Source organism: Balaenoptera physalus (genome assembly GCF_965194825.1).
Source record: "Balaenoptera physalus genome assembly, chromosome: 1".
NCBI lineage: Eukaryota > Metazoa > Chordata > Mammalia > Artiodactyla > Balaenopteridae > Balaenoptera > Balaenoptera physalus.
This window is the reverse complement of record NC_138882.1, coordinates 4,604,111-4,622,625: the sequence shown is the minus strand read 5'-3', so window position 1 is coordinate 4,622,625 and position 18,515 is coordinate 4,604,111. Positions and strand designations below refer to the sequence as shown.

The 18,515-nt window shown below is 35.5% G+C and overlaps 1 protein-coding gene across 8 annotated transcripts in view; it reads right to left on the bottom strand.

Moving 5' to 3' along the window:
* The window catches only part of LOC309643253 (uncharacterized protein), a 157,177-nt gene that overhangs the window by 87,882 nt on the left and 50,780 nt on the right, over nucleotides 1–18,515 (bottom strand). For 3 of the 8 annotated variants that reach the window (XR_014253652.1, XR_014253653.1, XM_082425870.1), the window contains one exon: nucleotides 15,244–16,793. The exons of 4 other annotated variants lie outside the window; for them this stretch is intronic. Coding sequence is in view for 1 of the 4 variants with exons in the window: in XM_082425870.1 (XP_082281996.1) it covers nucleotides 16,696–16,793 (98 nt within the window). In the remaining 3 variants the exon portion in view is untranslated. Of the gene's footprint in view, nucleotides 1–15,243; nucleotides 16,794–18,515 lie in introns of those variants that run through there. One more of the 8 variants, XR_014253651.1, reaches the window with a different exon arrangement.

The following is an 18,515-nucleotide window of genomic DNA, read 5'->3' as shown; positions in this document are numbered from 1 at the left end:
AATAACCTATAATGGAAAAGAATCTGAAAAAGAATGTATCTATCTATATATATGTATACATATATATGTATTTATGTATAACTGAATCACTTTGCTGTACACTTGAAAGTAACACAACATTGTAAATTAATTATACTTCAGTTTTTAAAAATCTGCTAAACAGATTAGATTCTTGCTATCTTACACAGAACTAGACTAAATAATGAAGTATAAGAAAGGCCCAAGACTCCTATTTGGAGTCTTTTGCAAAAGCAGCTTCCTTTCTCTGGTGAGGCTGAAAGGGCATGCTCTGGTGCTACATTGAATCTGTGGCCACCTTGACAATGAATTATTAGGTGATTTGAAAATGTTCTTTTCAGAAATGCCATCATATTTATTGAAAATTCCAGGGAATATGCTGAATGTAGAAAATTATTAATAGAAAATATTGATCAATAAGCTATATAATAAAGCACAGTCTTTAATGCTACCATGCACCCTCTTGCTGAGGATGATTATAAACATACCCAGAATTTGGGTTGAGATTATCAATAGTGATAAATCATTTCCTCCAAAGGTGGATAGTTTACAGAGGTTACATGATCTGCCTGGTAATGTTTTGGTGTGTTTGTGAGACCAAACAGTAGTTTGGAGTAAACAAATTCTGTGACAGGAAACTATTGTCATTTCATTGATTGATTATTTGATAAAATACTGCTATATATTATGAGCATAAGTGCAGAAAAATCCATAACACAGACTAGGACTAAAATGTTTCTGGTTCTGTTATCTACAAAAGAGAAACAGACTCACAGACAAAGAGAAGAGACTGTGGTTGCCAAGGGGGAGGGGTGGTTGGGAGGGATGGAGTGGGAGTTTGGGATTAGCAGAGGCAAAGTATTACACATAGAGTGGATAAACAACTAGGTCCTACTGTAGAGCACAGGGAACTATAGTCAATATCCTGTGATAAGCCATAATGGAAAAGAATATGAAAAAGAATGTGTATATGTGTGTGTGTGTGTATAACTGAATCATTGTGTTGTACAGCAGAAATTAACACAACATTTTAAATCAACTATACTTCAATAAAATAAATTTCAAAAAATGTTTCAGGTTCTATGAGTGGGACGGCTATGCATGACATGCCTCTTAAAAAATAAGACTAGGACTTCTCTTTTTATTATTCTTTATGTATTTTCTTATGTAAAACTTTCCTCGTGTCCCTTTCTATCCTAAGTTGCCTTCTGGGTGTTGAGTTGTTGTTGTCATGAGGGCTATAGATTGGGAAGAAAATTGAGCATTCATTCATTTTGTTGTTTTTCTTTTCTTTGACCTATAACCACGAATCTATCCATGGCATACAGTAAGTAACTTGTACTGAATACTGTGTATACGTCAGATATTCAGCTATGTGTGTTAATTCTCTCAACATCTCTCAACACCTGAATTTGGCGGCTCCCTTATTATCAAATCCACATCCTCATCAGGGTTTACATCAACAGTCTGGATAATTCCTCTCACTTTGTCCCCTAGCTCTCTTCTCCTAATTCACTCTGCTCCAGTCACACGCGTCTTCCTGCTGTTAATAGAATGTGCCAAATACGAATGACCTCATGGCCTTTGCACATGTGGTTTCTTCTGTCTAGAATATTTAGCCATCAGTTACCCCATGGCTCATTTTTCTCACTTCATTCATGTCTCTTGTCAAAGATGGCCTTCTGAGAGAGGCCTTCCCTCACCACTCTATCAAAATTAGTACCCAAGTTTGCAGGACTAGTCAGGAGCTAAGCTGGGATTCAGTCTTGGCCAGTCTGATGCCACAATCTGTGCTAAACAGGGGTCAGGAAACTATGGCCCACTGGCCAAGTCCAGCCTAATGTTTGCTTTTGTAAATAAAGTTTTATTGGAACACACACATACAAAAAATAAAATAAAATAGTACCCTGGCTACTCTCTCTATCCACTTACTCTATTTTGCTTAATTGCAAATATCACCATAGGACGTTATATTAAATTTGAATGCAGTCATTTAATAAATAGATCACAAACCCCTGATAGATACCAGCTGCATTCTAGGGCCTTGGGACAGAGTAAGGATAAAACAGACAAATGTCCCTCCCTTCCTGAAGTTTATCCTTTAGTGAGGAAGATGTAATATAAACAAGACAAATAAGTAAAGATAGGGTATGTTAGTACTAAGGACCAAAGATTTTTTAAAAATAAGGCAGAAAAGGGAATAAAGATGTGACAATGGTGGAATTGAAATTTAAAGTTGGTATCCAGTAAAGGTGACTTTTAAATAAGAATCTTAAATTCTGGGAAGGGGCTAGCCCTGTGTCCATCTATAGGAAGAAAATTCCAGGAAGAAGGAAGACCTCACTATGGGTGGAGGAAGCAGAGGGCCCATGTCACTTATCAGCTGATGGTCTGTCCCCTAGCACGAGAATTCACCACCAAGAGAGCAGGATTTTTCGTTTTCTGGTTCACTGATAAATCCCCAGAGCCTAGAACTGAAAGCTCCCACCAAGCATGTTTGAATGAATTAAATACGGTAATTACGCACAGTTTACAAATGAAGGAGTTGAGGCACAGCAGTTGAGTAACCTGCCCAAAGTACCCAGCTGGACATAAGTACCCAGTTGGACATAAGTGGTGAAATACACTTTGAACAACACCAAAAATCTAAGCCACAGCCTGAGTTCCCACTACTGTCTTCAGATGTTCTGGGAGCCCCCAGTTCTCTCTGAAGGGAAGAACACAAGGTATGGAGACTAAATGCTGAACTGGGAATCAGAAAAGATGACAAAAAGAAGAAAAGAAAGGAACTATCCTGGATTATCCATTTCATTCCCAATTTTTAATTTAGACTCAGAAAGGCTAACACATGTCCAAAGTTTAATTCGAGACCTATCTGAATTGAAGACTGATGTGATCACCACTGGAGAGACTGGCAAGAGATGGGTAGTTGGTTTGGGGCCCTCCATGTCACTGTATGACTTTGGGCAATATTTTCTCTCCGTGCCTCAGTTTCTTTGGCTGCAAAATGAAAAGACTGGACTGGATAATCCCTACATCTTTTTCCATTTTAATAGTCTCTTTTCTCTAAATATTAAGTCCCTGAAAATACTCTGGAAAGTTTTGAACAATTCTTGTCCATTAAAGAGATAAACAACCTGAGTAAAAAATGGGCAGTAGAATGGAATAGACATTTTTCCAGACAGGAAATGCAGATGGTCAACAGACACGTGAAAAGATGCTCAACGTCATAAATCATCAGGGAAATGCAAATCAAAACCACAATGAGATATCATAACACACCTGCCAGAATGGCTATCATCAAAAAGAAAACACAAACAACAAATGTTAGCAAAGATGTGGAGAAAAGGGAACACCTGTACACTGCTGGTGGGAATGTAAATTGGTGCAGCCACTATGGAAAATAGTGTGGAAGTTTCTCAAAAAACTAAAAATAAAACTACCACATGACCCAGCTACTACACTGCTGGGTAAATATCCAAAAAAAAAAAAACAAAAAAAAACCCAAAACACTAATTTGTAAAGACACATGCACCCCAGTGTTCATAGCAGCACTATTTACAATAGCCAAGACATGGAAACAACCTAAGTGTCCGTCAACAGAGGAATGGATAAAGAAGATGTGGTACACATATACAATGGAATACTACTCAGCCATAAAAAAAACGAATGAAATTCTGCCATTTGCAGCAACATAGATGGACTTGAAGGGCATTATGCTAAGTGAAATAAGTCAGACAGAGAAAGACAAATACAGTATATTACTCATATGTGGAATCTAAAAAATACAACAAGCTAGTGAATATAACAAAAGACAAGCAGACTCACAGATAAAGAGAACAAACTAGTGGTTATCCGTGGGGAGAAGGAAGGGAGAAGGGACAATACAGGGGTAGGGGATTATACATACAAACTATTAGGTATAAAATAAGCTACAAGGATATACTGTAGAAGACAAGGAATATAACAAATATTTTATAATAACTATAAATGAAATATAACCTTTAAAAATTTGGAATCATTATATTGTACACCTGTAAGTTATATAATATTGTACATCAACTATACTTCACTTAAAAATAAAGAAAATAAAAATGAATAAATAAATAAAGAGATGAGTAGAAATTATCCATAAACAGAAATGGATAGAGGCGCTCCAAGGAGAAAGGGTTTTTTTTTTAAAATACATTTTATTTTTATTTTTAAATTTTATATTGGAGTATAGTTGATTAACAATGTTGTGTTAGTTTCAGGTGTACAGCAAGGTGATTCAGTTATACATATACATGTATCTATTGTTTTTCAAATTCTTTTCCCATTTAGGTTATTATAGAATTTTGAGCAGAGTTCCCTGTGCTATACAGTAGGTCCTTGTTGGTTATCTATTTTAAATACAGTAGTGTGTACATGTCCATCCCAAACTCCCAATCTATCCCTCCCCCCGAGAAAGGGATTTTAAGAGAAGACAACAGGGCATAACAATTCACGTGTTAGGGAAATGGTACCCAAGTATTAGATGGGTAGGGCTGGAATATAAGGTGGGGAGAGAGGCAAAGAGGATGTTTGAAGATGCTAAGTTCTTGAGCTCAGAAAATAAAGAGTTTTCCACACCATGGTAGGAAGTTTGGACCCTATTTGCTGGGTAGCAGAAGTATGGACACTTTCTACAAAGAGTTCACGGGGGGGTTGTTGTATATATTTCATGTGGTCACTGTGCGCTACAGCAACAATTGATCGGTTTCTTGTCCTAAAATGCTTTCTTTGACATGAATTGTTTCAATGAGAAAGAAGAAAGAAGAGACAGAGCTTTAAAGACTGATTGGAAGAATTATACAGATGTAAAAAATAACATCAGAAGACCACTGTATCTCCCTTCCACTCTCTGTCCCACGCGAGGTCCTTGTAGACTGTGAGTCACGTGGTCCACACTCACACAGCTCATAGCCAAGTGGAAGACAGTGTTAAACAAACACAGAAACTTGCTCTCCAAGTCACCTAACAGTATATAATGTCTAAGACTTAAGAGAGCAATTCTAAATTGAATATGAAATTCTAGAATGTTCAAAAGGCCACGGGTACATGAGAAAGGTAATTGTTAAAAAGAGCTGCATTTATATGTGGAATCTAAAATAAGACACACAAGAACCTATCTACGAAGCAGAAACAGACTCGAAGAACAGACCTGTGGTTGCCAAGCGGAGGTGGGGGGAGGGATGGAGTAGGAGTTTGGGGTTAGTAGATGCAGACTATTACATTTAGGATGGATAAACAACAAGGTCCTACTGTATAGCACAGGGAACTATATTCAATGTCCTGGGATAAACCATAATGGAAGAATATGGAGAAGAATGTATATATATGTATAACTGTGTTGCTTTGCTGTACAGCAGAAATTAAAACAATATTGTAAATCAACTATACTTCAATAAAAAAAAATATTTAAAAAAAAAGAGTTGCAGGTCTCCTTTAAACGGTTGGTTCAGTGGTCAAGAAATTAAGGAACAAGAAAAGCTGCTTATAGAGAGTCCCCCTGCCTACCTCCACCCCCAAACATAATTTATTTTTCCCATCCCTGTCTCTCCCCTCCTCCCCTTCATTCCTTGTCAGGCTTTGCTGCAGCCAGCTGCATGAAAAGCTCAAAAAGCTTTCTTTACAGACTGAGATTCACCAGTCTTTACACAGTATTGCGTTTCTTGAAGACTTACATGTCAAATAACCCATGTGTGCCCTTCATTTTTAACCAGAAATTGTGCTCTTCCCCCAGAATTATATATAATTCACTTGGTTGGTAACACATTAGTACCTCTACAATATAGGCCAATAAAAAAAATTAAAATACAGTTTCTAGTAATAGCTTGTAAAATGCACTAAGAGAATTTTGTAGAAATCCATTTCTGAACAGGTAAGTCAAAAGGAAAAGAAAATACTCTGGGCTTGGACCATATTCGAAAATTCCAGCTACTTTCAAATCTAAATATTTAACTCATAGTGGATCAATACATTTGACTTAGGCCAAACCAAGTTACCACTGTAAAGAAGAGTGACCAAATTCTGGAAATTACTGCAATGTCTACCAGAACATTGAATTCAAAAAATGAAATTCATTGTGTGTAATAGTGATTGTTTCAAAGAAGCAAAGGGATTATTGCACTGATGGTTTTGATGTGTGTGTGTATCACATACATCAATATTTTGGTAACATACCTGTATATATACTTTAAAAATAATATCATTGCCTTGCTGTAAGCAGTGAATGCTTTTCCGAAGTAAATTAATGTCATGTATAAGCTTTATCTTTCCCTTCCCATTAGATCCTCGTATTTCCTAAGTGATGACAGTCATAGAACCCGCTTATTTTCCAATATTGTTCTTTCCCTTTCTCTGCCTTCGTGACTACCATTCATATTTTTTTAATTAAAGCCTTCTTTTACTCACCTACCCTCATATATTTTTTTAGAATATATGTCTTACCTTCAAAGTGTTCAAAGTTTTTAAGAACGTTCTGGGTCTCACTTTTTGTGTACCTTTGTACAATGAATATTTGGAAGTGACAAGAAGAGTATCGCCACTTCACAAACTTGAAAACAGGCTCTGGAGAAATGTCTTCTAAGAATCAGAATGTAACCCTTCCAAACATGAATGACTATATCAGCAGTAAATGGCAGATTTTTTTTTTTAATGGCAGATGTTTTTTGCAAAGTGGATGACTGAGAGATAACTAGTTCAACCTTGTATGGAAAAAGACTATGCAATTAGTTAATCCATCATCACAAAATCAAATTTTATTATTTTAAATGGGAAAGTGAGGACAAATAACCGTTCTCCTTTGGAAAAAGACTATGCAATTAGTTAATCCATCATAACAAAATCAAATTTTATTATTTTAAATGGAGAAAGTGAGGACAAATAACCATTCTCCTTTGGAAATGAAATTATCCTAATATTTCAGAATGTTTGAATTTTTAAAGTGTATACATACTAAAACTATAAACATAAGTATGTTTCTATTTTTCTCTAGTGAGCTCTATTTTGCTTGTATCTAAAAATATTTCAATATTATTATCAACTGTCTTTTACCAACAAAATAATTTTTTAATTCCTTTATTTTAGGTTTAAGTAATGATTAAGCTCTGCTCTGTTTTATGCTAAAATTGAAATGTGGAGTAAGTGAAATCAATTGGATAAAAGTAAAGCTTACTTAATAATTCATACTCCAGGAAAGAAGGACCATGGGGGCGTGCATGAGAGCTTGTTCGGGCACAGGCATTAGTGGGGGATTAGTATACAGGAGTCTCTAGGCTGAAATAAAGCCCCATGGTGGGAGAGGTGATAACAAATACACTTGTAATAAGAGGATATGATATCCATTTTCTTAGCAGAAACCTAGGAATGTATGGGTCTGGATTTTTTAAAAGCACCTCGTTTATACAATTATGTATTTTAACATTTACAGTGCATTTCTTCCCTTTCTTTTTGGAAAGACATTGCACTAAAAGGGGCAAAGATATTTTGATGAAGTGACTACAGGGTGAAATTTTTAGGCCAGACAAAATGAAAGTTCAATTAATCACATCTGTACCTGTTCATTTGCATACGGGTGTATGGAAACTGCTGTCCAGTTCTTTGACACAAACTGGATTAATCCAAAAGATAGTGAGCAGTTACCTTTAGGGGATTTCCCCCTGTGTTGCACAAATGACATTTTTATTCACTAAAATTCAAAGTTGGCTAAATTACAAATATATCTAGGGATAAGCACTGAATTTTTCTGTGGGTAGATGATTAGCATGTTGGAAACTACTGAAAAGTGATATTACTGGGAGTTGCTAATAAAGGTGAGCTGAGGTGGCAACCCCTTAAGGCATCCAGATTAAAAGCAGCCATGCAACTCCTACTATATCAGGTCAGTACTAGCAGGATTGTATCTAAGCTGAAAAATATGTGTAATACTACAAAAGATACATGGGCTGTAAGCGTATACTTAAGGAAACTTCTTGCAGTAAATTGTCTTAAGTGTAATGAGATTAAGGTCCGGATGATGGAGATCCGCTCTCAAACTCAACAAATCTAAAATGTGATACTCGTTCTCTAGATAAAAGAAGTATGGCACAGGGCAGGTTTTATCCTTTACGTACTTTCAAAAATATACGTTCCATGTAGAGGGTTCAGACTTTATCTCTGGGGGGAAAATGCTGTATATTAACTTCAACAAAAACTGATGGCACCCATGGGCTGCATAGGTTAAAACATGAACCAGAGGACCTGAGTTTTTGCTATACCAACTATCAGCTATGAAATCCTTATCAAATGATGGAACCTCTCTCCTCCTACACTGACTGTGGGAATGTAAGTTGGTGCAGCCACTATGGAGAACAGTACGGAGGTTCCTTATAAAACTAAAAATAGAGCTACCATATGATCCAGCAATCCCACTCCTGGGCATATATCTAGAGAAAAACATGGTCCAAAAGGATACATGCACCCAATGTTCATTGCAGCACTGTTTTCAATAGCCAAGACATGGAAGAAACCTAAATGTCCATCGACAGAGGAATGGATAAAGAAGATGTGGTACATACATATAATGGAATATTACTCAGCCATAAAAAAAGAATGAAATCATGCCATTTGCAGCAGCATGGATGGACCTAGAGATTGTCATACTGAGTGAAGTAAGACAGACAGAGAAAGAGAAATATCGTATGATATCGCTTATATGCGGAATCTAAAAAGAAATGATACAAATGAACTTATTTACCAAACAGAAACAGACTCACAGACTTAGAGAACGAACTTATAGTTACCAGGGGGGAAGGGTGGGGGGAAGGGATAGTTAGGGAGTTTGGGACTGAGATGTACACACTGCTATAGTTAAAATGGATAATCCACAAGGACCTACTGTATAGCACAGGGAACTCTGCTCAATATTATGTAACAACCTAAATGGGAAAAGAATTTGAAAAAGAATAGATACATGTATATGTATAAATGAATCACTTTGCTGTACACCTGAAACTAACACAACGTTGTTAATCAACTATATTCCAATATAATATAAAAAGTTAAAATTTTTAAAAATTTAAAAAAAGAAGAAAAAAAGATGGAACCTCCATAATTTCATTCCTCAAGAGAAAATGAAAGGCTGCCAACACCCCAGTAGACCTCATGGTGTTTGGGTGGGGATTAGGTTAGCTAAGGGAGGACAGACTCTATCACAGTTAAATGGACTTTGGTACCAGGAAGACCTGAGTTTGATCTTTGACTTTGCTGCTTTGTAATCAAAGGACCTTGAACACTTAACCTCTCAAAACCTCAGTTTCCTCTTCTATAAAATGGGTATGAAAGGGTTGAGCCAGACTTACTGACTGGTTATCTATCTATCTATCTATTTATCTATCTAACTATCTATCTGTCTTCCTACTTACCTACCATTTTATGTATCAAGTAATCATCACATTGTGAGTTCTGGTAAATATTAATAAGGTAAAGTATTGTGAAGATTAGTATTCCACACAAATGTAACCTATTATTAATAGAAGTAGCTTGAGAAAAATTGCATATCTAAAATGCATCCTTCAAAGTATCAACATTATACCTATAGTTAAAACTCAAGCAATTTCATATTATTGGAGTATAGCAGCCTGGATATTAGATCAATATCTAATTTTTATTCCTAGAAGAAATGAATGCATTTAAGTAACAGAAAAATAATGTAAAATTTAAAAAGTATAAAAAGTGTATTTTCTCTATCCTTTCTTCTGTCTCTAAAGAATGTATTCTTAGGATTTTCTTTTAACACCTAGAGGAGTAGCTGCCCAGGATGCTGATTCGTGGAGGTTCTTGAAAAATCTTCACACCTAAAGAGAATTGAAAGCAGGGACTCAAGTAGATACTGGTACACCCATGTTCAAAGCAGCATTACTCACAATAACCGAGAGGTGGAAGCAGCCTACTGTCCGTCAATAGATAATAGATTAACAAAATGTGGTCTATACACACAATTAAATACTATTCAGCCTAAAGGAAGGAGAAAGTTCTGCTATATCATGGATGAAGCTTGAAGACATTATTCTAAGTGAAATAAGCCAGTCACAAAAGGACTAATACTGTATGATTCCGCTTTCTTGACGTGCCTAGAGTAGTCAGATTTATAGAGACAAAAAGTAGAAGGGTGGTTGCCAGCGGATGGGGAGGAAGGGGGAATGGGAGTCTTTGTTGAATGGGTATGTAGTTTCAGTTTAGGAACACGAAAAAGGTTCTGGAGATGGATGGTGGTGATGATTGCACAACAATGTGAATACATTTGAAGCCACTGAACTGTGCGCTTAACAATGTTTAAATTTTACGTTATGTGTATTTTACACCATAAAACATCTTGTGATCTAATAATTTTCTCTATGTTTTTCTGCCTCCTTATATTTAAAATTGTAAGCGCAATCTTCAGTTTTTGGTGTGTATATTCAGTATCTCCAAAAATAACTTGAATGGATTGAACAGGGCATGGAAAGGGGAGTAAAATAGGTCATTTTTGCTTTGGCTGAGTCCTCTAATTTTAATCCTTCTTTCCTAAATTTAAAATAAATACATTTAATCCATGTTAAGATAACCAAAAGGGTTTCTGGCTTTGCTTCCTCTTCTAGCTAATGGATCTGCATAGAATGATTAATTGATTGTTTCAGCAAGCCAGGCATTTTATAGAACCACCCAAATAGCTACTTATCAGTGGAATTGATGCAGAGCCACAAATAGTACTTGTACACATATTGCAAGTATTAGAAACTTTTTGTGTCTTTTAAAGAAAGCCCTATCTAGCCCAAAATAATAATATTATTTACATAGGAGTTTAAAGTCTTATTTTTCACATATACGCCCTTAATCCACACACAAATCTTAAGACTCAGAAACTCCTATTCTAGTACATACCTTAGAGCATTTCCTGCCCATGCATACCAAGAGACATATACAAGGATATTTACATCAACACCGTGTGTAATTGCCAAGCAGATAACAACCCAAGGTCAAAGAAGAGAATAGAAAAATAAATTGAGGATATGGACACAACTGGGAAAACTACACAGAATTGAAGTACAAAAACATACAACTATATGCAACAATGTATATAACTCTTAATTTTCAGTAAAAAAAAAAACTAGTTCTAGTAAGACCATATAGAAAGTGTTACTTTTATAAAGCTCAAAAAAACAAAAACTATCAGGTATATGAAAAGAATCTCAAAGCAGCCCATGAAAGTGGCAGAGCCATTATGCAAATCTGTGTAGGTTACACACTGCACACTTCAAAGGGCATAATTCACATGAGGCTCAGCTGGATATGAGGGTCAACATCTCTTAAATTTGTAAAGTGCACACTTTGCAGAACTTTCTGTGGCAGCCTTGATAATAGCAACTTCTGGGGAATGGGGGGGGAGATAGAGGAGAGCCATCATTTTGGTACTCTTCTAGTTCTCAAATTGGATAGTAGGTTTACAAGTGTTCATTATATTGCATGTAATCTTTTGTATTTATCAAATAATAGACTCCCAAAAATATTTCTAGGCTATATTTTGGGGTTTGAAGCAGAAGAGAATGGGGATATATAATCAACTACTTTACACGTAAGGAGAATTTTTCATTCTATTCTGTTCTCTTGCCCCTAAAAATCATTATATTTTTGGCCCCAATACAAGAAAAATATATATTTCAAATTAAAATGGCCCCATTTAGCTACATCAAAATCTGATGGGAAAATATTTGCCACGATTTCTTGTCAATTGTCAACGAACTGTGGAGCCATCCAATTCTGATTCCATGAAAAAGTGATATATTAAATCGTGCCCCTTCTCAATGAATCAACTGCAGTTCCTCAGGTAAGTTAAAATATGTTGAAGAATCCCTGGCATTTCCAGGTGGTAAAAAAGACCTTATTCTTCAAAGCTACCATATGTCCGTTGATTCCCTTCTTTCCTACTCTATGTGTAGCATACAGAATGTGTGATTTTCTACACAAAAACATTAGGTGTAAAAGTTGGTCAAAATTGTTTGGAAGATTAGGAATCAATTTATTTGCAGTAGATGGCTTTTCCCCAAACAGATACATATTAAAATATATCTATCTGTTTGGGGAAAGTTGAAGCTTAACTAAAGTACTGTCACTTAAATTTAAAAAAAAAAACAAAAAATAACCACATAAATGTCTCCCATGGGCACATTAAAGTCACTTATACTCAAACAAACATCTTGCAACTCAATCTTAATATGATTTAAAAGCTCATTATCTTTTCAAATGATTTAAATCTGCTTGAAAATGCTTGAAGCTTCATGTTATATTTTTGAAGCATGAAAGCGAAGTTATCCATCAGTTACCAATCAAACATATGCTCCTAGACAAAATAAGTTTCACTTTTTTAAACACCTGTAATAACTATTTAACAATATATATAACATTGGGTAGCAAAAAAGGTATAAGATCACTGATTGCATGTTCCTGCTTATATCTATACGTAAGAAAAAGCTCACTATTTCTGTAAAAATGTAACATCTCATTTTTATATCTGCAGGAATATTCTAAGTAAACTGCTAATTTTATTGTTAAGTCATTATAATAAACATTCTATTAAAGTACACATTCAAATTAAAACTTGTCTCTCTGGTGACATTTGAAACACACCATCTGCATTGTGTGCTACAAAAGAATTCAGATTACAGCCCCTTTCACTTATATGTAATAGTCACTCTCTTATATATCAGTTTAAACTGATATAAAACACTTTGCTTTGAGGAAAAACTATTTTAGCTATAATTCCCTAATGGGCACACATTCTTGATTTTCATTTAATATGTATCTATAGTATACCATGCATCATGTCATATATAAGAAAGATGATAATACTAAAAACAAACAAAAATGTGGAGGAGGTATTGCAGAAAAAAAAGGAAAAAAAAATCTATAAATTGGTTTAAATTAAATTAAAATAACATAAAGCAAAGTAATCTTTTTGTCTCGCTTGACTAGGTCAACTCGTAACCCCAGTTTAAAAGACAATTTACTCAATTTTTTTCTAACAAAAGAGAAAAATGAGGACAAGTACAGTATGGGTTTTAAAATGACATACTGACAGATTATAATATGGTTTCTCATCAGATGACGTGGTGTTTTGACTACATGGCTACAGAAGGGCTATAATTTAAATACCATTAAAGACACATAAACTCTAGCATGGAGACAGGAATACTGAAAAATTTTTTGGTCTATAGTCACAATGCAGATAAAATTGTTTCTTTGATCTTGCAGTGCCAAAATCTGTTGTCCAGAAGGGAAATGTCTTTGTGTTTCTCTCTTAAGCTAAGACAGATTTCATTTTCCATCTAAGTCGTTTCGTTCACACCATGTAAAAAGTAAAGTGTATTTTATCAGCAGAACTTAGTTTTCTTCCATTGTTATTTTAGGTTACTTTATGATCACGTAGTGCTCAAAAAATGTACCCAAAATACACGCATCTGGGTTTAAAGTGACAAAACTCTAACCTCAAATGTGTTCATAGGGGCCGTTTAGTAGCATTTCTATCTGAGGAATTAAGAACAATGCAATTTTCTTCTTTAATACATTTTTCTTCTTAAAGAATAAGGACACATTTTGTTTATAAGACTCAGCAGACCATAAACACACATATTTGACCTTTGTGTGCAATGTTAGCAGCTAATAGTCTGTAATAAAATATATACTACAACCCTTTGCAAAGCAGAGTGAATTCTCTCTTGAGCAAGTTTCTAAATTATTGAAAATCTAGTGAAATGTTAAAATTTTTTTGGTTTTAAATTTTTATATTACATTTTAAGGGAAATATTTGGTGTGGAAAATTTTCATAATTGATTTATTATGTCTTATTCTTTGGAAAACCAGACAAAAGGAATCAGTCACTATGATTTTCACTTAGCCTTGATGGCTCATTGTACAGGACCTGATTACATTTATGTCAAAATCATATATTGTTTTGAGACCACAGCATGCCAGTGATAGTTTCTAGAATTTAGTGAACTTTAAGACTTAAGCATTTATGTTTTGATCCTTTTATACTAAAATATGAGGAACAATCTTTTAAAAAATAGATGCTGTGTTGGAAATAGTTTTGCCAAGACTGAATCTAATATTATAAATCTAATTTGTATCTATCTCTCTCTATTCTCATTATACTTAAGAAGTAGATCCAATTTCTCTTCCAGGTGAAATTTTGAGGATAATTGAAAGCAGTATGTTTTAATGGCCAAAAATAACATTTTTATCCTGTGAAATTTATGCCATCAAGGTGGGAAAATCTTGATAATAAACTACCAAAGTCAGGTTTGAAAAGTTTAAAGGCAAAATATCTACTGCATAAACAGTGCTTCTTTAAATTTTTTCTGCCTTGATACATATCATTATATCATGGCGTAACTAAATTCTAAAGTCAATTTTTTGATTAAGAATTCTTTGGAAAATTAAAAGTTATTTAAAAAGTGAAAGAAAAATGTTGAAAAGCTGAATCGGCACTATTTCTGGCGCGGATACTGCTCAGGGTAAAACAACTCAAACGCATTGGGCATTTCTGCAAAACACCCATCAACAAGCAAGCGAACAAAATCAAAACCCAAGCCTGTGACTAAGGTCTTCCTTAATGCTGTTCTTCTATACATTTGAGAGAGTGGTTTGTATTCAGTAGAAATGGGGGCTTCTTTCTTTTGCTGCCCATCCCAACGTGGAGACTAGGGGAGAGGTTTCTGTGTAAAACTCTTTCCTAGCGTTTACTGTCACCCACCTGCAGCACCTCATGAGGAAAGACTCTCGATTGTGACCCCCTCACCCGGACCCCACGCAGTGTCCCAGGCATCCTTCCTTGCAAAGCCCCTAGAGCTCATCAGATCTGGACCAAAGGATGAAGTCGCCACCTGCTGAATGGCGGCCCGACCCTCTTTTGTGCAGATAGATTCCTTGACAATAAAAAGTACATCACTGGCATTCTACTCAAACCTCTGCGTAACATAAAGGTTGTGTTAAAACTCCATCATATAAAAATAATTATGCTTTTATTGATTCTGAAAATATTTCATCTGTCTATGAATGTCCAGGAACAACCCAAGATTGATACAAAATGTCCTATTACTCAGTGCCTGCTGATGAAAAGTGAATTCTAGTTAACATAATAAGAAAGGCAAGTGGTGTGGATGGCAACATATAAACAATCCTAGAGAATATGTTGAATATTATGTATTTGATTTTGAAATGTTATTTTTTTAAAATTTCATATCAGCATCTTTCTGGAATCCATAATTGTTAACGGTTACAAGTATTGGCCCCAGGCAGATTGCCTAGCAAGGTTTTCTAGAGTAGTAAAGGTAAACAAGCCAATTACTATGCAAACAAATATTGTGTTTTATGGTTATTTAAACACTCAGTGTACATTGGAGTATTAAAATACTAAGAGGAAGCACACTATCTTCTGGTTATCATAGGGACGGTTGGATAAAACAGAAAAATGCTTAAGCATACATAGGATCAGTAGCATAGGGGAAATATATTAAACACAGAGCAAAGGCATTTCTAACCAGAGGGGTATCAGAGATTACAGTCACTAGAATAGAAGGCATAAGTAATTATTCAGAATCAACTCTTAAATTATGAGAGAGAGGATTGGTTTCATCACTATGAGTTTAAAATTCCACAAGAAATAGCTAAGCAAAGAGAAGTATTTTATTAAGTTGGAGATGAAAGCCAACACAAATATACAGTGGTAAATATTGCTATGCTTTGGAGGAAATGTAAGAAAGAGAAAACACATTATAAAATGTGTAAACTAAATACAAATCATCTGTCATTGTATTTTTGCAGAGTTCTGCTCTGAATCAGTGCAGTCTTGAATGAGTTCTGCAGCAAACCAGTCTGGTTTCAAGGAGATCACTGGTAATAATTTTGATTAATAAGGTAATTGTAGGGTGTTACTAAAATCCATTTCATTCTCAATTTGATGAGTAAAAAGCACTAATGTTCTTACAATGAAGGTAATAATTATTTGCAGCCATTTCAATGATAAATTCACAGTAAATCCATCCAGTAATTATTCCCTTTGATTCTTTTAAAAAAATTAAAGCACCATGAATAAACAATATATAGATTTTATCAGCTCAAAACCAAAATCATTTCAGACGCTCAGTGAAGCCAAAATACAGTTGGGTTTGCCCAACATTGAGTGATTTTGCACTTCTTTGGAGCTCTCCTGATTTCTAGCAAATTGATGAGTACCTGAAAATCTCTGTTAACTGAACATTATAAGAGCAAACCCAGGGCACAATGATTATCATAGTACCGCAAGAATCGATTTCTAGCCTATATTAATCCATTCTCTTCCCAAAATTTAGATTATTGCCTGAGAAAATGATAGCAGAGTGAGGTCATCGAATAAACCATGGAGAGTACTGTATGAACAGACTCTCTATCAATTCTCTGACAAGGCACTCTATATTTAACATGGTTACATTTGGAACTTGATCACCATATGCAGCTATAGGTCATTAAGAGAAAGACAATATCCGATACCTATAAGTGGTTCAGGTTGTGACAAGTTATGCTTTTGTGTATGGTTCCAAATGTGGTTGGTACAGAAGAGCTGTTCTCCAAGATCCAAGCTTCTTGAGCTGCCAGAAAATATCAAAACAATCGGGGCTCTTTGGAATGCGTAGTTAACTTCCTGCTGTAGGACAGGAATGCCAGCTGCTCCTGTAGCAGTGGGTTTCCAGATGTCAAGGCTGTATGGAGAGTGAGGTAATTGCAGGAAGGAAGGGATACAATTTTGTTATCACAGATTACCATCCCCATTGAAAACCATGGCTACAGCATTAATGTCAGCGCTTTGGAGACACACAGTATGAATGGGAGGTCTCCGAGTTGAAGTGTAGAGGTTTGTACGTTTGCTTCTGTGGAAGAGGATAGGCCAAAATTATTCAAATGTGTGGCAAACAAAGAGAGGGAGCCTTCTCAAAGCTGTAGTGTCGGAGTAATAAAGCATCTGTAATGTTACAGGCCAGCTAAAGTAAGCTAAAGTAGGTCTTATAAGGCCAAGAACAAAATAACAAGGTTTAACTATAAGTGTTCTGGAACTATGGCTTGCCCATTGCGTTAAGAAAAATAAAGTGTTTGGACTCAAATTAATTAATCAACGACTCTATTTAGGGCTGTCTTTTGTTATTAGTGCCTGAGTAGGGGAAAGTGGATGATGATTTCCCGGTATTCAACCAAGAATAACTTATTTCTCAATTTCCCCTGCTGTGTTATCAATAGACCATAAGTTATCAAAAGCACTATAAACATTAAAAAAAAAATTTATTGGCGTGTAGTTGATTTACAATGTTGTGTTAGTTTCAGCTGTACAGCAAAGTGATATATATACATATATTTCAGATTCTTTTCCCTTATAGGTTATTACAAAATATTGAGTAGAGTTCCCTGTGCTATACAGGAGGTCCTTGTTGGTTATCTATTTTATATATAGTGGTGTGTATACATCAATCCCAATATAAACTTTTATTTCAAAGCTAGAATCAAGGTGTCACATTTCTATCTGGGAATTTTAAAGACTACCTTATTTTGGCATATTCCACTGGCAAAACCAGTCCATATTTGTTCCCAAATTAGGGAGATTAATTGAGAAAATTTAATGTAACAATTTCTTGGCTTTCTGTCTAAGGCTCCCGATTACCTACATGCTGAATGTAGCACATGTGTTTAGTGTTGTTTGTAAATGAACAGAACAGTTGGTGCCTTGGTTCACCTACAAACATAGCAGGGTTGAAGATGGTGTCTGAAAAGTCCTTGATTCTGGATCCATTCTACCAGCCACGAAGATAAGGGACTTCTCATTTTCCCTCACATCAGAAACTCTATCCTACTCAGACACGAAGATGTGCATGGGTCTTCTAGGCAGTTGCATATTACGATTGGCTTAACACCGAGCTAAGAGCTGTCAACTAACTAGAAATAAATCACATGTGCAATTCTTAAGCCAGGTCTCCCACACCCTGCAGAGTTTCGTGGTTATGCCTGTCTTGTTGAACCTGTCCTATTATATCTGACTAAGGCACACCTGATGGCACAATTCCAGGAGTTCCATTTACATCATCACCTCTGTCAACGGCATCTCCTGGAGATGTACTGTGCACAGTTTCTATGGCCATAGGTGACAGCCCTGCATACCCTTGAAAATATTTTTTTGAATCCTCAATAATTTATTCAATATATTACACGTCCCAGAGCTTAATGACATCCTAAATATCATAGGATCTTGCCAAGTGCAGTGCATTGAAGCTACGAGATATATAAGGACAAGAGCTGTTGCATGCATTGAGGGGGGGATGCTGAGGGTGGAGAATGATAAAATTTTTTTCTGGCAGGTGGGAAAAGAATGAATAAGGAAAATATAAACAAAATATGGATAGCTAAGTGTTTGCTAGTGTAGGAAAATAAACTTTTAC